Source organism: Emys orbicularis, chromosome 7 (assembly GCF_028017835.1).
Source record: "Emys orbicularis isolate rEmyOrb1 chromosome 7, rEmyOrb1.hap1, whole genome shotgun sequence".
Lineage (NCBI taxonomy): Eukaryota > Metazoa > Chordata > Testudines > Emydidae > Emys > Emys orbicularis.
In genome coordinates this window covers 110,847,772-110,873,889 of record NC_088689.1, presented here as the reverse complement: position 1 = coordinate 110,873,889, position 26,118 = coordinate 110,847,772, and the positions used below count along the sequence as shown (strand labels likewise).

Sequence of the window (26,118 nt, the reverse complement as noted above, 5' to 3'; positions counted from 1 at the left end):
TCCAATCTCTGCTTCTCAGCTGTTGATAAGGGGATTGTTGATAGGGGATTGTGGGCCTGACAATGAGGTTGATTTAAAAAGTGGGATTTACTGAACTGTAGCAGCTAATTAGAAAAATAAATCTCATTGTGTGAGTGTAGATAAAACTCAGTTCAATGGGGGGGGGGGCGTTAATTTCTTATTTCTGGAAGCTGATTGTTTACAAATTAATACTCCATACTTTCTCCAGTGGAGGGGGCCGAGTCTACCGCTGGGGCCTGGAGATAAGCCAGTTGCAGAGGGAACCTTATCACTCTGGCATTTTCATTTTCCAGGTAGTTGGCTCCCAAGCTAGAATCTTGTACTCTGATCAGAAGGGTCGTGTGTCTATTGCGGTGGCTATTAATCGAGCCATTGCTGAAAAAAGGATTAAGGTATGGCTTTTCCCACTCAATGCAGCATGATAATTGTGTTTAGTATCTGAGATCAGGGTGGGATGGGAGAAGTAGAACGGTTCAACCAATGGTAATAAAAAAGTATATTAGAAAATGTCGAATCAAATTCTCTTCCCTGTTACACCGGAACATATTCAATGAGAGGAGAGTCTGACCTAGAGAATGTCTTCATAGATACCACATTTAATCCCCAGGTAAAAAATCTGCCTGGTGTTGTGTATGGGCATCATACAGTCGGCATTCACTCACACTTCATATGCTAGTGAAAAATTAAGAGAAACCAACATAGCCTCTGATACTGCCACCTTTGTGCATGCTGGGTTGTACCTTACTGCAGGAGTAAGATACTAGTCAGTGTGAGTAATGGAGGCAGAATCTACCCTGTTGAAATTTAGTACGTGGACAGGAATTTGTACATATTGGGATTTTCTAAGGTCTCTGTGGGCTTAGTATATGATTGTACAGTGATGTAGCACTGTGGGACCTAGATCTAGGCAGTGCTGTAGATACTACACATTTATTATTGCAAAGAATCTGGGGCTCATGGTTGGGCTCAGTTGGTACATGCATAATAAAGGCTTTTATACTACAGCAAAACTATGTGGTATACAAGCCTCTGGTTAACAAAATTGAATTCTTGCTTTTATGCTCATGAAAGGTGTTTAAATGATGCATGCTGTGGTGGCATTTTGCTCCCTGTATTTTAGTATGATGGGGCCTGGCATGCATGTTTTTCTGTGCAACAGAATAACATAATCAGCATGTGTGTTTGTTTTAGAGAGGGTTCTGAGCCTCAAGGGTCTGATCGCCAACCCCCCAAATCAGACAGCCGTTCAGATCCAGAGATTCAAACCCATCTTTTATATTTTTTGTTGCTCAAAAAATCTAAGGGCCCAATTCTCCTCTCAGACAGGTTTTACAACAGTGTAACTTCATTGGAGTTGCTCCGGATTCGCACTTGTGTAAGTGCTCTTGGAGTCAGGCCCGAAGATGTTAAATCACGCATCTCTGTCTTTCCAGTGTCAGAGCTGAATTATCATCATTTTTAAAGAAGCAAATTCATGTAACGCTTACAATGAATATCAATGGAGCAATGTCTGCTTTTTGTTACTCAGATAATGTTTATTAACATATTTCAAACACTGTTGATCTTCTCAGGATTCAAAATGAACATCATTGCAAGCTAGTCTTAAAAACTAAACCTGGCCAGACAAACCAAGCCCTCGGAGCTATGAATGAAAAGGGCAGGCTTCCATGCCCTTCAGGATTTTGTTCTGTATCTTTTTCATCTTTTCAGAATCTCCATTCCCCTTCTCAGCCATTCTCATGAGCTGGACATAGAGGTGCCCTTGAAGTTACTTCATAATTTGCTGGCAGCACAGAGCAGAGTGAGCAAACGGACTCCAGATTGGGCCAAGTCCATGGAGTTACTGTGGTGTAAAACTGGCATAAGAGAGAGGAGAATCAGGCCCTATCAGCTGGGCTAGATATCTGCCAGCCAAGAAAGATTTATCTGAGCTGTAGGAAGCTGTTAAGTGTCCGGGCCCCCTTATTTGTAGTTTATTATTTATTAGCACTGATTGGAAATTTTCTGGTGGAACAGTTTCCACTGGAAAATGCCCATTTGACAACATTGAAACGTTCCGGGGGAACGTGTCTATTTCGACAAAATTCCGATGGACACCAGGCAGGTTTCCAGCAGAATCCTGTCCGGTTTCCTGCCAGCCTGCCCAAGCTTCCAGGCTCCCCGCTCCTCATCAGCCCAGGCTCCCAGGGCCTCCATGCTACTGGCTCCCAGGCAGCTTGTCCCGCAGAGCCAGGGTGCCCATGGTTTCAAGTTCTCTGAGCTGCTGGGCTCCCCATCTGGTGGGCTGCCAGGGCTGTGAGCAGCTCAGGGAGCCTCAGAATTGTTTCCAAAAGGTCAGAATGAAATGTCATTTTGACTTTTTTCTAAATGAAATTTTGGAATTCTTGTTCCAAGAGAAATTTCTAAATTTCATTTCTTGTTCCACTTCTCAACAGCTGTAATTGTTTTGGAATTTCCTGTGGAATGGGAATTCCAGTTTCTACCCAGCTCTGTTATTTATATTCCAGTAGCACATAGGAACCCCCGATGTGGACCCAGACCCCATTGTGCTAGGTGCTGTACAAACACCCCCAAAGAGCTCACAATCTATAGTGATGTTTAAGTTACACATATATGTTGCGATTTGTGGTTAAGAATCAATGAAAACAATAGAAGACAAGCTAAGGGCCTGATCTCACAAAGCTTTGATCACACAGGCAGTACCACTGCAGTCAATAGTATTATATGAATAAAGAATACTCTGTGAGTAAGGTTCACAGGACTGGTCTCTCATTTTGCATAGCATAGAATCATAGAATCATAGAATATCAGGGTTGGAAGGGACCTCAGGAGGTCATCTAGTCCAATCCCCTGCTCAAAGCAGGACCAATTCCCAACTAAATCATCCCAGCCAGGGCTTTGTCAAGCCGGGCCTTAAAAACCTCCAAGGAAGGAGATTCCACCACCTCGATTTACTCTTTCATAAAAACAAACAGTTTCCTTAAATGCTGTAGAGTTACAAATACAGTTGTACTAAATGACAAAGTTCGACTTAAATTATCAAATTAAATGTGGAACTTTAAAAAAATATCTGTGTAATCTCTCATAGCCTCAGATATTATACTTAATTTCACATTTTCAAAAATGTTGCAAATTCATGAAGAAATATGACTTTGCCCTGTTTTTGCATGAGGATTAGCCAATACCACAGTCTTTAAAATTTCAGATAAAAGTCAATTCATATCAATTACTTGCAACATTTTGCATTTTTTTTTTTTTTTTAGTGTGAAAATATAATTTTCATACAGAGCTCTCAAAAAAGGCTCTTTATCTCTGGGTTGAAATGATGGTGATTTTCTCCACCAGATTTCACACACAAAAAGTCAGCATTTCTTTACCAGTTATAATAAAAATTGGTGGCAGAGGGAGAAAGAAATTAAGAGGATTAGGGTGGGGAGTAACGAGTTCTTTTTAGATGAGATTTGAAACGAGATGGTAAGTCAATAAGACAGAGAGTGAAATCTGCAAAAAAAACAGTCTGTGAATGACAGAGTTGACAGTCTATGTAGGATTCCACTTCTTTGTCCTTGGTTTTTTGTAGGCACCGGTTGTCCTGAGTCGAGATCACCATGATGTGAGTGGCACCGACAGTCCTTACAGAGAGACCTCAAACATTTATGATGGATCAGCCTTTTGTGCAGGTCAGCAGAGCAGCTGAGATGCGTCTGTCTAGGCAAACAAAAGAAATGGCTTAAAACAAGAAATTAATTTTTATAGAACATTTTAAATGGATTTTGTTTAACCCTTTCATCCCAATTAATTGGATTTCCTATTATCTTGACATAGAGGCTTTATGGGATATAATTATGATACAGAAATTAGCATGGAACTAGTTAAAGTAGAAGGGCCCTTGGTAACACCAATGTAAACCTAGACTAATGCTACAAAAGTCACTGACATTATTCTAGATTTACACTGCTGTAATCAGAGCATAGAATCTGCCCCAGCTGATGGAACTCCATGGAGGGTTCCTTTGATTTACCCACATAGGTTTGATACAGGAGTGGGTGGGTGAGATTCTGTGGCCTGCGTTGTGCAGGAGGTCAGACTAGATGATCATAATGGTCCCTTCTGACCTCTATGATTCTATGAACGTTATACCTGATTTTGATCTTGCACCTGTGTAAATCAAAGGAACCCTCCATGGAGTTACAGCAGTATTAACCTGGTACAATATAAGCAAGATGAGAATCAGGCCCTGTGTGTTAAAAAAAAATGCTTTGTACAGAATTGATACTGACACAGCCCTGTTCATTTTACTCTGTGCATTAACAAGAAAATACAGTTCAGATTCTATGAGACAGCCCTTGTCATCAGGGAACATGGGCTGATGGCTGATGCACAGCAGTGAGCGTCAGGAGTTCTGGATTCGGTTCCAAGCTTTGCCACCAAGCTGCAGAATGACTTTGGCTAAGTCATTCAGGTTCCCTTTTCAAAAGGGGCCTTTAATTTTGGGAGCCCTAGAACCTGATTTTCAGAGTGCTGAGCACCTGGGGAAAATGCAGGTGCTCAGCACTTCTGAAAAACAAGCCCGAAGTATTTCAGATTGGGCACCCAAAAATGGAGGCACTCAAATCAGTGCACACTTTGAAAAATGTTGGGGTAAATCTCTCTCTGCCTCAATTTTCCAACCATAAAATGGGAATAATAATAATAATAATTTGTGTACCCGAGGGGCGTTGCAAGGTGTCATGAATTGCTGATGGTGAAGTGCTTTGAGGTCCTTGGATGCAAGGTGCTACAGAGCTATAAGGACAAAGTATTATTACCAGGTTCCCAGAGTTGCAAAATTTGACTAACTTGTAGGATAGCTGAGGATTCCAGTTTGAAATGGAGGCTCATTTTTTAAGAGTGAAATTTGTTTATCACTGTTTAATAAAACTGTTTTCTTGAATTATATGGACCCCCTTGAAAGATCTCCTCCAAAGCCCATTGGAATCAATGGGAGTCTTTCTATAGTTTTCAGTGGTCTGTAGATCAGTCCCTAGCTCTCCAAGCTCCTAAGGACGAGCTCTCAGAGAGAGTGGGGGAACATTTTAGGTCTCTTCTTTTCTCTTCCCCCCCCCCACCCCCAACACTGCAATATATGGTAGTTTATCTGAACTGACCCATTTGAAGTCCTCTCATTACTGAACATTGGGATTTTCTGTAACTTTGGCCCACCTGTTTTAGTTTTGCATTAAGCGCTGCAGTCTGACAATCAGGGTCACCTCAGCCCAGGCAGATGCTGTTGAGGAAAGTGTCTTTTAGTGCTGTCGTTCGCTCAATTAGTGACCTTTTCCAAAGCAGAGGGCTTGCAAATTATTGCAGCATTAATCTGCTTGCCATGCTTCCCTCCTAACCTTGACTCTGCTCAGCCGTTTGCCTGAGAAGGGAATGGAAGTTTTTACATGTTGAGTGTACACTCTTATCCCTCTTGTCCTCAATGCCATCTGACAAAGTAATTATTATGTTAACTGGGTTATTAAAGTGACATTATGCCAGACAAGATGATGCCATAATGAAAGCTTTTTGACAGGGTTTTAACATGGATCAGTAGCTGCATTAGCTAGTTCTTACACTGAATATGCAGTACATACAACATTGCAAATGTGGTTCTAGGGATGTGTTTGTTTGTTTCTTTGGGTTGATTTTGAACTCATAAAATCAAAGCACTTGCTCTGTTGTTCCTGAATCAAAAATCGTAGGGTCTTGTTTTCACTGGGGTCTAGCCCATCATCTTCTGGTGTGTGCAATTTCTTCCACACGTGCACACTTCTGTGTGTACTTCGATGTACTACAATTTACATGCAAAGCTGAAATTTTAGAATTGGATATGCAAGTGTTAGTGCCCCCTATTGCATGGGCTAATGTGTAAACTGTGTTTATGTGCACTTCAGAGGAAGCCATGCGCTGAAAATCAGGTCTCTAATTTATTTTTCTGTCTTTTTAAGTTGTGATTTTTAAAGAAATAAATATTCTAGGTAACTTCTAAGCATTCAGGTTAAATTCACTCTTGTACAGAGGTTCAGGGCAAAACCTTCACACTTAAGTCCCATGGAAAATCTCAACATAAGGCTTACTTGATGCACAGGCCTTTTTGCTTGTTCCCTGCGCATAACAGAGAGCTGTGATCTGGTGGTCTGAGCACGGGTTTGGTAATCGGGAACTCCTGATTTCTACTCCTTGGCTCTTCCACTTTGTGTCTAGGTTTTCAAAAGCATCAACTAATTTTGGATGCCTGTGCTGAAGGGTGCCCAGTGTAAGACCCCATAATTGAGGCGTCCAGAATTATTGGACTTTTTTTTTTTAAATTGGGGCTTTAACTTCTGTGCCTCGGTTTCTCTGTTTGTGAATGGAAATGACAATACCCACCCAACTCTGACTTAGAACTGAGGGTTATAATTAAATAATGTTCCTATCATGAAAAGTGCCATGTCTCTACAAAGTCTTATCTATTCCAGTGAAGTTTTAGGACTGGGAACTTGCATCGGCCTAGCTATGTCCCTGAGGGGTGTGAAAAATCCACACCCCTAAGCAACATAGTTAAGCAGACCTAATTTCCAGTGTAGACAGCGCTAGGTCAACAGAAGAATTATACTGTCAACCTAGCTACCGCTTCTTGGGGAGGTGGATTACCTATGCCGACAGGAAAACCCCTCCCGTTGGCTGCGCTGCTGTAGTGATTGAAGTGTAGACATACCTTTATTTACTTATTTTCTAGTTTTCTACAATTCCTCTTACACAGGCCTCTCACTTTAGATCTCCATTTTAGCAGTGTATGAAGAGTACTACAATCCTGAGAGAGCAGAGCATTTTGTGATACTGGCATGTGTTTCCTCCTGTGTGGAAAGAAAGAGGATGGAAAAAATAGTCTCTTCCCTTTGCCCTCCCCAAGTGGGAGAAAAAGCAGTGAAGTAACAACAAGCATTACATGAAATAAATGAAGCATTCTGGTGCTACAATAACTCATTTCCTTTCTTCCTAGATATGGCGGTACAGAATTTTGTAGGAGATGCAGTTAGAGGAGCCACTTGGGTTGCGTTACACAATGGTGGTGGAGTTGGCTGGTAAGGAGAACTTGATCTTGTTTGAAGGGAAGAGCAGTTTCATCCAGTTGGGGTGTGTGTGTGTGTGAGAGAGAGAGAGAGAGAGAAAGAGTCAGCATATGCTACTGTGGCAGTGAAAGGCCATGTTCATGGGAACAATGGAGGTTTGGGGAGGGGAGGCTCAAAGGGTACGTTATAGGTTGAAGTGTGGTGTCGTATGACGCTTTTTAAATTAATGTCCATATGTCAAGAAAAAGTGTTTTAGACATTGGCCATAGCACTATTTGGGAAACTTAATTTGCTAAACAAGGACAGACTGGCTTAGTCTTTTTGAACAGACCCCACTTCCAACGTTGTCTTCACACATGAAGAACCAGAGTGTTAGTGGATGGATTGTGTTTAGGTTTCCCCTTAAGCTGCATTTAAATCTGTGACCTTAGGACCCCAATATAACATGCCCATGTGCTAAAGTGCAACAAAGGGTTATTGATACAAAACAGCTCAGGTGCCAGCAAACTTTTTTCCATCCTTCTTCATTCAGTTCTTCACTCCTCTTCCCTTGCTCATGCCTGGCAGGATAAAAGGCAGCAGCAATGCAAGGACTGGTTTAAACAACAGCCCTCTTGTTGCATTACACACTGAACCTGCAGGGATTTTTAAAGTGAGAAGCAGAACAAGATGATTGCCATATAGAGAGATGGGGATGTATATTTTCAAGAGAATTCTCAGAGGTCACATTCTGATCTTGGTTATGCCAGTGTAAATCCACAGTAACTCCACTAACAACTTACTCTGGACTGACACTGATCTCAGATCAGAATATAGCCGCTGTCTAAGATGTCTTTCATCATGTAATCTAAGCACCATGGATAGAAATGCCTAGATAGGTGGAAGCATGGCTAATAAAATATTAAGAGGGTGCTTTTTTGCTTTGTTTTGTATGATTGTTCAAAGTGCTCACGAATGGTTCAGATTACTCACTTCTAGCAGATTTACATTAATAAAAAAAGAGAAGTTGGAAGAACAAACTAATGATTATCAATCTTCCTGTTTCAGGGCATAGGATGATCACCATTTACAATCTGGAAAAAGGTCCTTCCTCCTACCTGGGCACACATGAGTGTGTTGTTAGAGCTTCATGCCTTCTCATGTTAAACAATGCCAGAAAAAAATATACTAAACTAAATCATGGCTCTTCAACCTAGGCCTGGATCCAGCAAAGCACTTTAACATGTGAGAAATCCCACTGACTCCAGTGGGACTACTCAAGCGCTTAAAGTTAAGCACATGCTTAAGTGGTTTGCTGGATGGGACTCTACGTACTGTGATGATGGGTGCTCTGTAAATGTTGTGGTAGAGAGACAGATTGTTCTGGTATGATATAGCAATTTGTTACAGCTTTTCTATTATTGTTAAGGGGCTGTATTCTGTTTTCAGTTACATCAATGTAAATCTGGAGTCACTCCATCAACTGCAATGTCAGGTTCGCACTGGTGTAGCTTCAAGCAGAATTTAAGCCTTGGCTGTTTGTTTAGGCATCCTTTGGCTCATTTATTAGAAGCAGAAAATTTAATTTTAACAGTGTTTAAAAATAGTTTCCCTCAAAATATAGCAAAAAATTGTCCTCTTTCCATGAATCTCCATGTTCGTGGCATGAGCTTCCAGCAAACACAGCTAGAGGGAGATATTTAGGGCCAACTGGGCCCATCTGCAAACGACGTACTGCAAAACTTTTACACTTGAGTATTCTGGGTGTACAGTTGTTACATAAATCTGCTGGGTTTATTACTGATTATTAATAAAACAAATAAAATTACATCATCATCCACACCGTTAAGTTTGGCTTGCCTTTTACCCACCCAAGCAGTCCCATAGTATTGCTTGGGTGAGTCAGGTGAGGCTCTGTAGGGCGTTAAATGTGATATTTTCTGATTGACCCTCTAATACACAAGTTTAAGGTGGTTGCCTGTAGTATAGGGATGTCTGATCAAGGCTTTCAAATCTGTGCAAGAAAAATGATAATACTGCAATACTGCCACTTATTTTTCCCAAGCTCTGTAGGATGATGTCTGGCATTTCACTAAATGTCCCTTTTTCCCCTAGGCCACTGCAGTAGGCTGCTAGCTTAGATGAAATCTCAGCCAAGCACATGACTTTAAGGGCAGGAAAGTCTATTGCCATAGGGAATGCTGATCACCAAGACCGCAAGTCTAACATATGCCAGCAAGTTTGGAAACTACAGCTAAAAATGTAGCGTGAGGGGCATGAAGTTACTGAGGCTTCGGCTGGTTGCATTGTCTCTAGGATATTGTCCAGTGGAACAGCATATTGCTGAAAGGGGCACAGTTTTTGCTGTTAAATGCTGTAAAGGACCCACTCTCCTTCCAGTATGTTACAGAACAGCTGTACAGAGAACCAGAATTAAAGAGCTTGCAACAGATGTTATCCACAGAGGCACTGACTATTATGTGGCCTTGTTAATTGGAGCTAAAACAATCTCCCATCCTGGTTGGTCAGATCATTCTGTCTGCATTATTCTAACTCTAGTGATTTCAATGGAGTTATTACTGACTTACGCCTGGGTGAGATCAGAATCGGGGCCATAGTCTTGAGAGAGTCAGACTCACAGGGTGAAATGCTGGCCCTGTTGAAATCAATTAGAGTTTTGCCATTGACTTCAGTGGAGCCAGGATTTCATCGGTTAATTATAACGGAGGATATGTCTCTAAATCCCCTAAACTGCTCTGATAATCTCAACCAGAGGCTGTAGAGATGGAAAACAACTAGATCCTGAGTGAATAATTCATAATGAGTCATTTCTGTGCAGAATTTAGCCTTTTTTGTCAGCTGCTGGAAAATCTGCCAAAAGATCACTATGTCCATGAATGTATTTGTTATTTAAATTTATTTGATTAATATCTTTAGGAATTGTTTATTCTATGCATTGAGTGTGACTGTTCAAAATTCAAATGATAGAAAAGACTATCTAGTCCAGTAGTTCCCAATTTTTTTTCTGCAAATGACCCCTTTGGCATCTGACTAAAGGCATTGGACCCCTTTCATTTTTTATACGTCAGTTTCATGTTGTTATAGGGCCTTTACACTTCATTTTTATCTGTATTTCTGTTTCTCCTAAATTGGGGGTATTACTTTCCTGTCTTGTATAAGTGACGCGAGTCTTGACATCTGTGACAAAAAAAGTACTTCTAAACCCTCACAGGGAGGATGTAGTCCTGAAGGGTACTATTGGAATGCCCCTTCCAGCCTGGGAATACCTCCACCAGTGTGACCTCTGACGCTGTTTGGAGGACACCATTTTGAGAACAAAATGGCATCCTCCTTGCAGCAAAAGTGCCAGAACACTGTTTAGGCCCTGGCTCAAGGTACAGACCCCTGTATAACCCATGGTGGACCCCACTTTGGGAATCTAGTCCTACTTTTGCTTGAAGAGCACATGGGCCAGATTGGGATCTCAATTACACTAATGTAAATCTGGAGTAACTCCACTGGCTTAAGTGGATTTACACCAGTGAGTAGAATCTGTGTCAGAATGTAATACAAAGGGGGTGCTTGCAAAATGAATCAGAAAATTAGCAAATGGAAGTTTACGGGAATCCAAAGACTCGTGGAAAGGCAGGTACTGGTAACCCAACCTACCAATTGCCATGGATGATTTGGGGTTGGGTATTTGGTGCAGTACCTGATTGGCTCATTCTTGCTCACTTTAGTCATGGGGGTAGACTTGGCCCTGTGTGATGAAAGAGTTTGGTTTCCACAAAGAATGTTGGAGTTGAAAATTGGGCCTGTCCTTGCTCAAGCCTTAATAAGCCACTATGCTGAGACTCGGATGTCGTAACAATGTCATGTTATTAGATGCTGCAGTCTGGAGAGCTTTCTAAAAGCCTTGGCGCTGCAGTGGTTCTGTTCTGTTTAACTGGATACCACCCAGTCTAGTTGGAGCTGCATCCTCCTTGCATTTGCTTTTTGGGAGAAAGGGAGGGATAATGTGGAAGTTTTTCTTTAAAAAAGACACAGTCCCCAGCCATTACAAATATATTTGATTTCCTTGCCCTACGGAGCCAGATGCTCTTTGGTCCTCCGTTTTCATCCAGCAATGTTGCACTTCAGCAACTGAGAACCTGTGTTGCATTGTAAAGACCACTGGGGACGTGAGAAGTCAGCTGGCTCTGCAATATAGACATCTCCTTGTGCATGGTGAAAATTAGCCATCTCATCTCCTTGATCTCAGTCGATGTAGGCTTTTCATCTGTGTGATTTATTTTTCCTCTTTCATTTCCCTGATAACTGATAAAGGAGTGTATGTATATACATATGTTAGAAAGAAATCAACTTGACATTGGACTGTAGCTGTTTAGAGAATTCAGAAATGAGGATCACAATTTATTTGGCAGCCAGCCTCCTCAGTAGATGTTTTGTTTTCACCAGAATTGTTGACAAATCTGATGCTTCTTCCTTATGCAGCTTGAGAAATGTCTTTCCTCCATTTTGATTCACTAAGTTATAACCTTGTAACACAAACAGAAACACAGGATTTGTATTTATTTAGCTGGAGCTGCATCACATGCACTGTTGATGTGGGTACAGAATAACTCAGGCTTGGCCATAATTATAGCAACTGAATGTCATTGATTTCTCTAGGCCTGTTCATTTGCACAAGAATATATATTAGCATGAGGGCTATGTAACCTGTAGTGACAAAAAAAGCAGAGGTAATTTAAGCATTGAACTACACAGTTGACAGTGTGACATCTTGATTGTGAGAGGGGCCTGGTTTTCTTTGATCACCTTACAAGGAGGCATCTGGAAATTATAGGAGGTAGCTTAGGTCAAAATGCCACATGTTTCTTTAATTACTTGAAAATATTACCCAATGCTAATGAAGGCAGAGTACTCTCCTTTAAAAGTGAGAGGTTTTGTTGGAAAAGCCATCCTAACAAACATGACTTGTTTGGGGTTTAATTTATGGGTGTCTTTTTAGATGGTAGGCCAGATTCTAGCTTGCTATTCTGCATGTACATTGGTGTAATTCCATTGAAATGAGTGGAGTTGCTCTGGATTTACTTGAGTATTAGTAAGATCAGGAATCTAGCCCTTTACCTCCAGGCTTCAAAGAATCATCTTTGAGATGTTGGGCTCAGAGTAGATCTTTTGTCACTAAAAAGAACATCTCTGCAAGTGTTTTGCCAAAGAGAATATTTTACAAAACAAAACAAAACTAGAGATCTAATTTTCTTACTGTCCTATATTAGTAGTGGGCTGATCTGAAAACCAGGTCCTGATCTCATTTACATTGGAGTAACTGCATTGAAATTAACAGGAGTTACTCTATGTTTACATGGGTGTAATTGAGAGCAGAATTCTGGCTAAATTATCAGTCACACTCAGTGAACCAAAGACAAAATGGGTGAGGTAATGTATTTTATTGGACCAACTTCTGTTGGTGAGAGAGAAGCTTTCAAGCTTACACAGTGGGCTTCTTCAGGGCTGGAAACATACTCAGAGTGTCACAGTTAAATGCAAGGTGGAACAGATTGTTTAGCATAAGTAGTTAACACACATTTCAAGGGACCATTCAAGATGAAATGGCCTGTTAACACCCCTCCAGTCATAGGGAGGAAAAGAACAGAGGGGAAAGAGGGAGGGTGAAGGAAGTAGCTGTGGGGTTATAGATAAGGCTACATTTTAGTCATGGGTATTTTTAGTAAAAGCCATGGACAGGTCACGGGAGTAAACAAAAATTCACGGCCCGTGAGCTCTCCATGACTTGTACTATATACCCCTGACTAAATCTCGGGGAGGGGGCAGCCCGGGGGTTTTGAAGATGCTTGTGGGGATGCTGCGAGGGCTCGGGGGGAGCGGTCTGGGGGCACCGCGGGTGCTCTGGGGGGTATTGGCAGGGCTGGCAGGCTCCCTACCTGGCTCCTTGTGGCTCCCTAGAAGGGGTGACATATCTCTCCCTTAGCTCCGTGTGCTGCCCCTGCCCCAAGCACTCACTCCGCAGCTCCCATGGCTGGGAACTGTGACCAATGGGAGCTGTGGGGATGGTGCCTGCAGGCGGAGGCAGCGCACAGAGCTAGGAGCTGAGCAGGGCCAGCTCCAGGCACCAGCGCAGCAAGCAGGTGCTGGGGCAGCCAAGGGGAAGGGGCGGCACGTCCGGCTGTTCGGCGGCAATTCGGCGGCGGGTCCCTTGGTCCCTCTCGGAGGGAAGGACTTGCCGCCAAAGTGCCACCGAAGAAGAAAGCGGTGCAGTGGAGCTGCCGCCGATCGCGATCGTGGCTTCCCCCCCCGCCGCTTGGGGCGGCAAAAACCCTTGAGCCGGCCCTGGAGCTGAGGGAGGGACATGTCGCCGCTTCTGGGGAGTCCCCCAAGGTAAGCGCTGCCCAGAGCCCTCATCCCCTCCCACGCCCCAGCCCTCAGCCCTGAGCCCCTTCCCACATGCACCCAAACTCCTGCTGCTGAGACTGCCCCAGCAGCGGCTGGTGCCGCTGGCCCAGGAGTTGCCCGAGCTGCTCAGGTGGCCAGCCACACCGGCCACTGCAGAAGTCACCGAGGTCCTGGAAAGTCCCAGAATCTGTGACTTTCGTGACCTCTGTGACAAACTCGCTGCCTTAGTTATAGATTGTTGTAATAGGCCATAAATCCAGTGCCTTTATTCAGTCCTTTCCTCCATATGACTGGAGAGGTGTTCACCGGTCACTTCACCTTGAATGGACCCTTGAAATATATTTTAACGCCTTATGCTAAACAAACTGTTCCAACTTTTATTTAGCTGTGACACTCTGATTATGGGAGAATTAATAGGTTGGTCTGTCCATCTAGATACCAATAGGACCCCCATCACCATACTATCTGAATGCTAGACCTGAATGTAGCAAACGTGCAAGGCTTAACCTTTAAGAAGCCCTGTGACTTTAGCTCTTTAATCATCAGGAATGCTGGCATTTCTGTATTTGTTTTTGTTTGTTTGTTTGTTTGTTTGTTTTAATAAAGCAAGTGCTATGTGGAACATACTGTTCTCAGGAGACTTACAGCAGGCTTAGCTTCTGGCACTGCCACTTGGGTCAGAAATGGGTTTGCTGGCTGGTAGTGTGGGAAAGTACAGAATGGGCTTCCTACCCTTTTCTACACTAGGACTTTGGTTCCTTGTACTGCTAGCTTTCCATCTTTTAAGTACAAAGACTCACTGACTGCATCCTGTATCCAATTTCAGCAATATTATCCAGGCCTAATTTAGATTTTCTCTTTCCCCCAGTGCATCTGACTGGAGGGATACCTCATAGGATTGGTTTGTATAATTTAAAAAAAAAAAAGATTTATTTTAAAAATGTAAATACTTGTATTTTAAAGGGGCGAAGTGATAAATGGAGGATTTGGCCTTGTTCTGGATGGATCAGCAGAGGCTGAGGAACAAGCTAAGATAATGCTCAGCTGGGATGTTTCCAATGGAGTAAGCAAAATCTGCCTTCTGTTTTGACTTGAAATATTGCTTTTCTTCTTCAAATCACAAAAAATGCTTGGTATCCCAGGAATATGCGAGCTGTACCATGAAATAGGCAGAGTAACTAACTCTGCTAACTATTCTCTGATATGTACTATTTATGGCCCTGATCCATACCCCATTGAAGTCAGCGGGAGTCTTTCTATCAACTTTAGTCAACTTCAATGGGCTTTGGGGTCAGACCCTAAAAAAGAGACCCAATAAATGTAGGGCTTTTGGGACCTTATCCTGGGAGGTCAAGAGCACCCTCAACCCCCACTGAATTCCCAATGCATAAAAGGCCTGTTTATCTCCAATTTATATCAATGAGAGTTTTTCCAGTATTGTCAGTGGGAAAAGGAGCAACCCCAAGATACCTTTACATTAGGCACCTGTGGCCACTTTTATTCTTGGATACGTGCCACATGTCCCTCAGTCTAGAGTTTAGTACTAAGTGCTAGTTATATGCAAACTCAAATCAGTTTATTTATTTGAACTGCAATGGACCATGAGCTTGGGCTGAGTTTCCTTGGCCTAAGGGAGAGTGTAACACATACTAACACAGAGTGATTGTCCTCCTTTAGTGCCGAGACCAATATGGGTTTATGACTCGACTCCCATGCCTGTGCTACTAGAGGTGGTAATTTAGATCCAGCAGGAGCAGCTCATGCTTTTTAGATCCACAGGTCCTGGGTTCAATTTCTGTAGACAACTCCCCACAGTGGCATAATTACATACAGCAAAATTATAAAGGACAAAATGTGTTGCGTTTTAGGAAGACTTTGCCTATTCATAATTACTTGATGTGTCTCAGACCAAATGAGGCTATTGCTTGCCAATTCTGGTGTGGTCTGTTTTTGTTTTATTTCTCAAAAGAATTTGGTGAAAATGGTTTCCTTCCTTGCATTAGATCTGAAAATGGGTTCTCTCCAGAGAATGTGGTACAAAAAACAGTAGGAGGAACTATCCACATGCACTCCCTGTACCAGATCTGATAGAATAGATAAATCATTGAGGAAGAAGGAAGAAGATTAAATTAATCTCTAGACTTGAGTAATGGAGGCCGCTGCTTAACAAGCATAATTTATCAGAGACAGCCTATAAAACAACAGTCTGGTAGAAGATTTACTTGCAGTGTGATTTATTGCATGCAATAGCACAACTTCTCAGCGCGCTGTTTAAAAAAGACAATCTTAGAATATTGTCTATATTCCTACATCCAAAAATGGAAAGAAATTGGACAGTACGCTAGAAAATATACTGCCAGGAATAATCCTATATATGCAGGGGACATTGACGAGTAGTTCTTTTATTTTTATAATCCTCAAAATGTATTAGTTCTAAATTGATCACATGTTTAAGTACTTTGCTGAACTGGGACCTTAAGAATTTGCCTATTTTAACAACTTTGAGTCTGACCAAATGCTTCAAACACTGATTTGTAATGCATAATAAAATAATATTTCTAGGGCCATTGCACATAGGATTGTGCCTGTGTAAAGACTGAGTAAGGAGCTGAGGATTTGGTCGGTGATGCTTGTGTTAAATGACATAATGGATACATGATATAATAAATTAATAATTGAGAGTAGTTATATAGCACCAATATACTCATGATGAGGCTAAACCAGCAAGTTCAGATCTATGTCTGACCTTCTCCAAAGTTCAAGGAGGTTTGGCTCTGTCATTCTTCTTCAGACCTATTTTACAAATAAATATGAATCTGAATCTTAGCATTTCTTTTAAAGTTCTAGGAGGGGTTTTATCTGGTGCTGTGGTTTGGGCATAACTTTGCCATAGACATTCTGAGCCTTCCAGTTCTAGAGACTATGGGCTGAATTCTCTGCTGGTGTAAATGGCTACCACTCCATTTACTTCAGTGGAGCTTAGCCCATATACTCTACCAGAGAGTTTGGCCCCTTGGTTTCAAATCTTACCAGCGGTTCAATTTGAAAATATGTGCAGTGATCTCAACATCCTTCCATGTAACTATTTGTCCCATGATAAAATCAGTGATTGTTTAAAACAGACCTAGGTCTGAAACAGCAGCTAGTTTTGCAGATCTGGATTGAGATGCATTAATTTTTCCTTGTGAGGGACTTTTGCAAAGCATCTTTTTACAATGTGCCTTGCTCTAGCCAGGGCTATCAGCCCCTAATTTTTAACTGGACTAAAATGCATCAAGACCATCCAAAAACTTTTTTAAAAAATGCTTAGGGTGAAAGAGAGCAAATGATTTCTTACATTGGTAAAGAAACTGGGAATTAGCATGAGTTTGATAGATTTGTTATCATTAAATTGTGTGCGTGTGTATGGGGAGAGGTGAGATGTGGGGAGATACAGTTGCATTTTTACATCCATTTACTTTCACCTCATTTGTGATCTGACAGGTAGCTAGACGCTGTTGGTCGGGCAACAGTAATGCCTATGAAACAATCTGCCAAGCGATGGAGGAGACTGGTAAATTAAAGGTGACTCTCCCACACAAGGTGGTAGACGAAAGCATTTTGGAGCAAGCCCTGCATCGTTAATTGCATTCTGAATTCATTATGCTCCTTTCAGACACATTTTGAAGTTGCTTTCTTGTTACCCAACGTCACTCTCTGGTAAGATAATAAATGCTTTGCAAGTGTCTCTCCTATGTGAACAGTTCTTTTCCTTCATCATTAGCAGGGTAATGCTGAGGCTCCCTACATTTAGGGTCTGATCTAAACTCCACTGAAATCATTGAGAGTTTTTCCATTGACTTAATTGAGTCTACTCCTGCAGTAAGATACTATTCAGTGTGAATAAGGATATTGGAATCAGGGGCTAACTAATTAAGCTACATAAAAAAAAAATCCATTCCTGTCTGACTGTTCAGAAATCTGAGAGGTTCCTTGGTCTAGTGCAGGGATACTCAGACCTCTGTGGTTCAGTAGCCAAATTAGTGATCAACATTACCCTAAAGAGCCACAGTAGTGTGAATTCATTGTTTCATTTGCTATTTTTATATGTATATATTATTGTCACAGCAAAATGACTGACCAAGTGTTAGGTTTCAGAGTGGTAGCCATGTTAGTCTGTATCAGCAAAAACAACGAGGAGTACTTGTGGCACCTTAGCGACTAACAAATTTATTTGGGCATAAGCTTTCGTGGGCTAGAACCCACTTCAATAGATGCATGGAGTGGAAAATGCAGGAGCAGGTATAAATACATGAGTGCATATGTAATTTATACCTGCTCCTGTATTTTCCACTCCATGCATCTGATGAAGTGGGTTCTAGCCCACAAAAGCTTATGCCCAAATACATTTGTTAGTCTCTAAGGTGCCACAAGGACTCCTCGTTGTTTTTGCTGACCAAGTGTTGTTGTTTTATCAATTACAATTGGTTAATAACATAGTAAAAGCATCCTGATTGGTTAATAACTTAGATTGGCTAATAATTAAGAGACACACAGAGTTTTAATATTGTGCTGCAAAGAGCCGCAGGAGACACATTAAAGAGTCACTTGTGTCTCAGGAGCCTCAGTCTGAGTGTCACTGGCAGGGCCGGCTCCAGGCACCAGCTGAGCAAGCAGGTGCTTGGGGCGGCCAAGGGGAAGGGGAGGCACGTCCGGCTCTTCAGCGGCAATTCGGCAGAGGGTCCCTGTCCCTCTCGGAGGGAAGGACCTGCTGCTGAATTGCTGCCGAAGAAGAAAGCGGTGTGGTGGAGCTGCCGCCGATCGCGATCGCGGCTTTTTATTATTTTTTTTTATTTTTTTTTCCTGCCGCTTGGGGTGGCAAAAACCCTGGAGCCGGCCCTGGTCACTGGGCGAGTGGGTTGAGTATGGAGTTAGGGATCAAGAGTTCTCAGTTCTACCTGGTTCTGCCACTTTCTCACTCCACTGCCTTAGGCAAATCACTTCACATCTTTGTGAGGTAAATTCTGCCGTTATAAGCATGTTCATCTCCCATTGGCTTTGGCTGGACGGTGCCTGTTTATGGCAAGGCTGGATATGGTATTCTGTGCCTCAGTTTCTCCACATGTAAAGTGGGGATAACATCACTCACCTCCTAGGACATTTGAGAATGAATGAATGTTTTCACAATGCTTTGGAAAGGAAGCACACTATCTACATACTCTATATGATTGTCCAGGAGCTGCAAGGCAGGGGGAAGACATACACCTTGCAGAAACATGGATACTGCCCTTCTTTGACTCAGTTAGGAAAAAAGAATCTGACTAACCTTGCTTTTGTCCTGGCATAAAATATCTGCAGCCATTAATTGCTTAACTTTTATATTTAAATTGTGTCCTCCAGATGTAACCTGATATGTAGCTTCTTTTCTCCATGTTGAAGTCATATTGTCAGCCTTTGTCACTCCTGTTGCTACTCTGTACCCAAATCCTTACACCTTAGTTTGCAAGTGTCATCGCCTGCAATCTGACTGTACCAAACACATGGTATGTCATTCCAAAGCAATTCCTGTCTGTTTCCTTCAGTCTCGCAGACTGAAAATTCAAAGGCAAGAAGGACTTTGTACTGAGAGTAAATTGATTTATCCATAATTGCAGCTGGCATTTCTGATCCTTGTGTAGATGGCAGCCATTCTGCTAAAAGCATAAGAGATATTTTGTGAAACTGTGTCCTGGCAATAGCTTTTGGTAAGAGATTAAACCTATTACTATCTTGCTTTTAATATGGTTTAACCACAAAGACCTGATTAAAGTCGTATCAGGATCAAGACCAATATGTTTAACTGTTAAGGCCAAGATTTTAAATAATAGTTTCTGAATCCACAGTGTTTTTAGCGCCGGTCAACTTTTTTTTGGGGGGGGGGGTGAGGGGAAGATTGTGACAAATTTTCTAATTCAATGAAAAAATGGGGAAAATATGCATATCCCCTCCCTCCCCCCATTTTTAGACGAGCTCTAATACACACACACTTCACATGCACAGGTGAACTGCTCAGAGTGTAGTATTGTATCAGTATATGGTATTTTCCAATTATTTTTACTGTTAGATATTACCAGCCCCAGCCAATTGAACAGTTATTAGGATTTTAGCTGCTGGCGATATTATTGATTAAGCTGCTCACAGGACATTGAAACCCTTAGCTTTTGTCAAAGTCCCCATTTGAGAACATTTCGGAATGGACACCAGTTTCTTCAATGACTGTTTATATTCCCTTCTATTTCCTAATGTATTAACAATGGTTTCATGATTGATGGCTCTCAGCTCCGTTAGCATTCTAACGCTCTCAGTCTGAATGTGGACAAGGGGTTTCAACATCTCATTTAGCAGTTGCAAAGTTAGACCATTGCTTATCTGGCAGGTAATACCCATGAAGACCACTGGCAAAGTGTGTGTCTCGTCCTCCTCTAGTGCTGCTCCACTAGAAGATGACAACCTTCTACTGGAATCAGTACATTAGCTCAAATGGCATTAAAGGTTCCAACACTGCTGATGACCCATGTGGGTGTCAATGTGTTGCCACATGATGGAATTTCTGAGGCAGGGATAGAATCCAATTCTCCAGGGCAGAGTTCAACTGCCTTAACTGTCAGACAAAGAACATAAGAACGGTCATACTGGGTCAAACCAATGGTCCATCTAGCCCAGTATCCTGGCTTCCAACAGTGGCCAGTGCCAGATGTTTCAGAGGGAATGAACAGAATAGGGAAATTGAGTGATCTATCCCCTGTCGTCCAGGCCCATCTTCTGGAAGTCAGAGGTTTAGGGACACCCAGAGCATGGGGTTGCATCCCTGACCATCTTGGCTAATAGCCATTGATGGACCTATTTTCCATGAAGTTTCCTTTCTCTTTCCTATCCTTTCTGTTCCTGCAATCCCCTGCCTCATCCACTAGACACCTTCCATCTTCTGTAACAAATGAAGCAGGCATCCTGCAGAAAACAGCCTTTTTCACTACACAACCCTGAGTCATCCCCAGTGCAGGTCCGATCCTGTGCACTGAACGAGGCAGGGGGCCTGTGGAAAAAATACTATGTAATAATATAATTCAAGACTGTATCATAATGCATGAGTAGAAGGGGGCAAATCAAATTGAACAGATAACCTTAATTCTGGCATTTCCTAACTTTTGAATATTTGATCTTGCGCCCTTGGCATTCTTTTAACATAGCTTTTTGTACATCAGTATATGTATTAGTAAAGTGATGCATACTGAATTTTCTGTCCTTGGCTTGATAGCTGGAATATTGCACCAGAAACAATGGCCCATATAACTACCTCACAAACCCACACACAAGATGGTCTCCCTTTGCCAGCTGTGTTTCTTCTGTGCTGTTGGAATGCAGTTTAAGTTCAGCTTATCTGTGAGTAGTCCCAACTAGTTCCACAGCCAAAAACTAGGACTTGCTGATCTCCATATTATAAATAAAAAAAGACTTGTGAAATTACTATAAGACTTGGGTGTGAAAACATGTTTGTGGCAAATATTCTTAAGCTGACTTTGGGTATTAAAATCACATGTGCTGAAGCCAAGCTATTCTGTTTTCCTGTGTATAGACAAGCAATTTTATATTTGCTATGAAACGAAGGAATTTTTAGTGCATCTACTTGCACCAGGGTTTGCCTGGAAAAATGGTCACCTGAGATTTGCACAAAAGACAGAACAGGGAGTCTCTTTAATTGAACAGAAAGCAATGCCAGAAGCAGTGACTGGAAAAGAACAAGGGTGGTAAGCACTAAATCATTTCAATAAAGTTAACATCAAGGTCAGGAAAATGTGTAAAACAGCTTCGTGAGCTGTTGTGTGGGCCAAATTCAATGCCGGTCCAAAGAGGTGCAATTCCATTGAGTTTGACCCATCCATTGGAAGGACTGTGCTCTTTCATAACAGCTCTCTCTATTATCTCAGCAAATGAAGCCACTTATTAGATTGATAGAGACCTTTTGGTCTGGTCTATACTTGAAGTTCTATCAGCATAGATACATCGGTCAGGGGTGTGAACAATAAACACACATACCCCAACCAACATCCTCATGATGACATAACCCACAGCATGGATGCAGCTATGTTGATTAAAGAGGGCTTATGTCAATGTAGCTAACGTCGCAGGGAAGTAGTGTTCCTAGGCCAATAGAATAACTCCTTCTATTAGCATAGGCTGCGTCTACACTAGAAGGAGATGCCAGCATAGCTATGCCAGTATAGTCTTTGTAGTGTAGACATGGCCTTAGAAACTCTGAATCCTAAACTCTAGTCTCTTTTGTGTCTCTCAAGACAGACTTGGATTTTTAGAGCATTATCTCTATGGGCTTCTGCTCCAGCTACAGTGAACACTATTGCTGTATGAGGTTCAAAATGGAACAAAAAATTAAGACCATATTAAAAATTGTTTGAAAATCATCCAGTAGTTTTCTTTCATATAACCAACGTTAATCTGCAGCAAAACCTAACCTCCTAGACAGGATGGGCTTCCTTTCACACAGTAATTCTGTACAAAGCCAAATGTAGATTCCCTTTCCTCTCCTCTCCCATGCCCACCAAAAAACATGCTGACAAAGGATTTGATGTAGCCTGATGTAATTGGAAGAAGCTTTGTTCCTTGCATCCTAATCCTAGCCATTAAGGTTATGTAATAAAAGACGGTTACTCACCGTTGTAACTGTTGTTCTTCGAGATGTGTTGCTCATATCCATTCCAGTCAGGTGTGCGCGCGCCGCGTGCACGATCGTCGGAAAACTTTTACCCTAGCAACACCCGGTGGGTCGGCTGTGGAGCCCCCTGGAGTGGCGCCCTCATGGCGCCGGATATATACCGCAGCCGACCCAGCGCCCCCTCAGTTCCTTCTTGCCGGCTACTCCGACAGTGGGGAAGGGGGGCGGGTTTGGAATGGATATGAGCAACACATCTCGAAGAACAACAGTTACAACGGTGAGTAACCGTCTTTTCTTCTTCGAGTGCTTGCTCATATCCATTCCAGTCAGGTGACTCCCAAGCCCCACCTAGGTGGCGGGGTCGGAGTGAGACATCGCTGTGTGCAGAACCGCTGACCCGAAAGCAGCATCGTCTCTGGATTGTTGCACCAGCGCATAGTGCGCCGCGAACGTGTGCACCGAAGACCACACTGCAGCTCTACAAATGTCCTGGATCGGGACTTGAGCCAGGAAGGCAGTCGAGGAGGCCTGGGCCCTCGTGGAGTGAGCGGTGAGGCATGGCGTCGGGACACCGGCCAGGTCGTAGCAAGCACGAATGCAGGACGTGATCCAAGAGGACAGGCACTGTGAAGAGACCGGTGAGCCTTTCATCCGGTCGGCCACCGCAACGAAGAGTTGCGTCGTCTTCCTAAACGGCTTTGTATGGTCAATGTAGAAAGCCAGGGCCCTGCGTACGTCCAAAGAATGCAAACGCTGGTCTTGACGAGTAGCGTGTGGCTTTGGATGGAAGACCGGGAGAAAGATGTCCTGGTTTACGTGGAAAGGTGAAACCACCTTCGGAAGAAAGGCAGGGTGGGGGCGAAGCTGCACCTTGTCCTTGTGGAACACCGTGTATGGGGGCTCGGACGTCAGCGCTCTGAGTTCAGAAACACGCCGTGCTGAGGTAATGGCTACGAGGAAGGCCGTCTTCCAGGATAAGTACAGGAGCGAACAGGTCGCTAATGGTTCAAACGGGGGCCCTGTGAGCCTGGAGAGAACGAGGTTGAGGTCCCACGTTGGAACCGGCTGGCGTATTTGTGGGTACAGCCGGTCCAAGCCCTTGAGGAATCTAACGACCATCGGGTTAGAGAAGACCGATGACGGGAGTTCTCCTGGGTGGAATGCCGAAATGGCGGCGAGGTGAACCCTGATTGAAGATATCGCCAAGCCCTGCTGTCTTAGGGACAGGAGATAGTCCAGTATGAGAGGGATAGGTGCCTGCAAGGGGGACGTAGCTCGTTGCTGACACCAACAGGAGAACCGCTTCCACTTGGCTAAGTAAGTGGACCGTGTAGAGGGCTTCCTACTTCCCAGCAGGATCTGCTGGACGGACTGCGAACATTGTTGCTCCGTCTGATTCAGCCATGGAGCATCCACGCTGTGAGGTGGAGCGATTGTAGGTCGGGGTGACACAGACGGCCGTGGTCCTGGGAGATGAGATCCGGACTCAAGGGGAGCGTGATCGGCGCTTGAACCGACAGCTCCAGCAGTGTGGTGTACCAGTGCTGCCTCGGCCAAGCGGGAGCCACTAGAATTACTCGTGCCTGGTCGGTGCAGATCTTGAGCAGCACCCTGTGGACAAGCGGAAATGGGGGAAAGGCGTAGAACAGGTGGCCCTTCCACGTTAGAAGGAAAGCGTCCGACAGAGAGCCTGGAGCTCGGCCGTAAAGGGAGCAGAATGCGTGGCACTTCCTGTTGGCCCGGGATGCGAATAGGTCGACCTGGGGAAATCCCCACCTCCGGAAGACGGAATAGATGATATCCGGGCGAATCGACCACTCGTGCGTCTGGAAGGACCTGCTGAGACGGTCCGCCAGCGTATTCTGGACTCCAGGCAGGAATGATGCGGTGAGATGGATCGAGTGGGCGATGCAGAAGTCCCACAGGCGAACGGCCTCTTGGCATAGGAGCGATGAGTGGGCTCCGCCTTGCTTGTTGATGTAAAACATGGCCGTGGTGTTGTCGGTGAGGACCAGCACGCAACGGCCCTGTAGGAAGTTGAGGAATGCCTGGCAGGCTAGGCGCACCGCCATCAGTTCCCGGACGTTGATGTGTAGGGCTAGTTCGGATACGGACCACAGGCCCTGGGTATGACGCTCCCCGAGGTGAGCGCCCCATCCTAGAGATGAAGCGTCCGTGACTAGGTGGAGGGAGGGTTGTGGGGCGTGAAAAGGCACTCCTGCACAGACCACTGCGCAATCCAACCACCAGGTGAGGGAGGTCAAGACCGAGGGCGGGACCGTGACCAGCATGTTCAGGTCGTCCCGGTGAGGACGGTACACCGATGACACCCAAGCCTGTAGTGGGCGAAGCCGTAGTCTGGCGTGGCTGGTTACGTAGGTGCACGAGGCCATGTGACCCAACAGGGTAAGGCATGTCCTTATGATGGTGAACGGAGATGCCCGCAGTCCGTGAATGACGCGTGCGATGGACTGAAAGCAGCCTTCTGGCAGAATGGCTCGTGCACTTCTGGAGTCCAGGATCGCTCCAATGAACTCTATTCTCTGTGTTGGCACCAGAGTGGACTTCTCTCTGTTGAGTAGAATGCCCAGCTCGTGGAAAGTCTGTGTCACCATGTGGACGTGAGCTTGAACTTGGTCTCTGGTGCGGCCGCGCACCAGCCAGTCGTCCAAATACGGGAACAGCTGTACCCCTTGTCGGCGAAGGTATGCCGCGACGACTGTCAGACACTTTGTGAACACTCTGGGAGCCGAGGATAAGCCGAAGGGAAGGACTGCGAATTGGTAGTGCACCTTGTTTACTACAAATCGCAGGAAGCGCCTGTGAGGCGGACAAATTGCTATATGGAAATAAGCGTCCTTCATGTCGAGGGCGGCGAACCAGGCTCCAGTGCCCACGCCGGCGCAGGCCATAGACCCTGGGATGAGCGAGGCCCAGCTCCAGGAGCACCACAACTATCTAAATGAACAACTATCTACAGAAATGAGCTAGAAGCTAGGGAGTGTGGAGACCAGCTATGCTGTGCTCCACAGTTCCAACGACCGTCAGGGGCGGTAAGAAGGAACTGAGGGGGCGCCGGGTCGGCTGCGGTATATATCCGGCGCCATGAGGGCGCCACTCCAGGGGGCTCCACAGCCGACCCACCGGGTGTTGCTAGGGTAAAAGTTTTCCGACCATCGTGCACGCGGCGCGCGCACACCTGACTGGAATGGATATGAGCAAGCACTCGAAGAAGAATGTTTTGTTCTAATTATCAGTGACTTTGACCGAAAGGTTGGATTTATATATCTATATATATAAATGAGTTTATTTTTATGGGCTGCCATTAATTCCTCAATCTAGATGTGACTTTTGTATTTCCTATGATTGATCTGCCTGCAATGTTGAGTTCAGATTCAACTCAGTTCCTTTTCAGCCATGATGGACCTTTGTTGGGACTAGCATGTTCTTCAAACAAAGATTTATCATACCATTCTCTGTGGGTTTCCTGTGATTGGAAGTGTTCTTTTTTGGGAGTTATATGTACTGTTTAAGACCATATCGTACTTTCCCTTTCTGCTTTGAGGCTAATGCACAATAAACCAGGTGAATGCCAACTCTCTGCACCCTATTAGTGTCTCAGGTGCCATTGTAAAGTACAGCATGCTCTCATTCAACATGATAATTTTTTTCCTGATCACATACCGTACTATTTACAGATGTATATTCATAGAATAATAGAAGATTAGGGTTGGAAGAGACCCCAGGAGGTCATCCGTCCAACCCCCTGCTCAAAGCAGGACCAACCCCAACTAAATCATCCCAGCCAGGGCTTTGTCAACCCGGGCCTTAAAAACCTCTAAGGATGGAGATTCCACCACCTCCCTAGGTAACCCATTCCAGTGCTTCACCACCCTCCTAGTGAAATAGTGTTTCCTAATATCCAACCTAGACCTCCCC

General features: G+C 43.9%; 1 protein-coding gene across 1 annotated transcript in view; it reads left to right on the top strand.

Moving 5' to 3' along the window:
* The window catches only part of UROC1 (urocanate hydratase 1), a 70,866-nt gene extending 53,749 nt beyond the window's left edge, over positions 1-17,117 (top strand). The window contains exons 16-20 of the mRNA XM_065408136.1: positions 315-413; positions 3,602-3,701; positions 7,028-7,109; positions 14,457-14,556; positions 16,977-17,117. Coding sequence (XP_065264208.1) covers positions 315-413; positions 3,602-3,701; positions 7,028-7,109; positions 14,457-14,556; positions 16,977-17,117 — 522 coding nt within the window. The remainder of the gene's footprint in view (positions 1-314; positions 414-3,601; positions 3,702-7,027; positions 7,110-14,456; positions 14,557-16,976) is intronic.
* Positions 17,118-26,118: the final 9,001 nt, after the last annotated feature.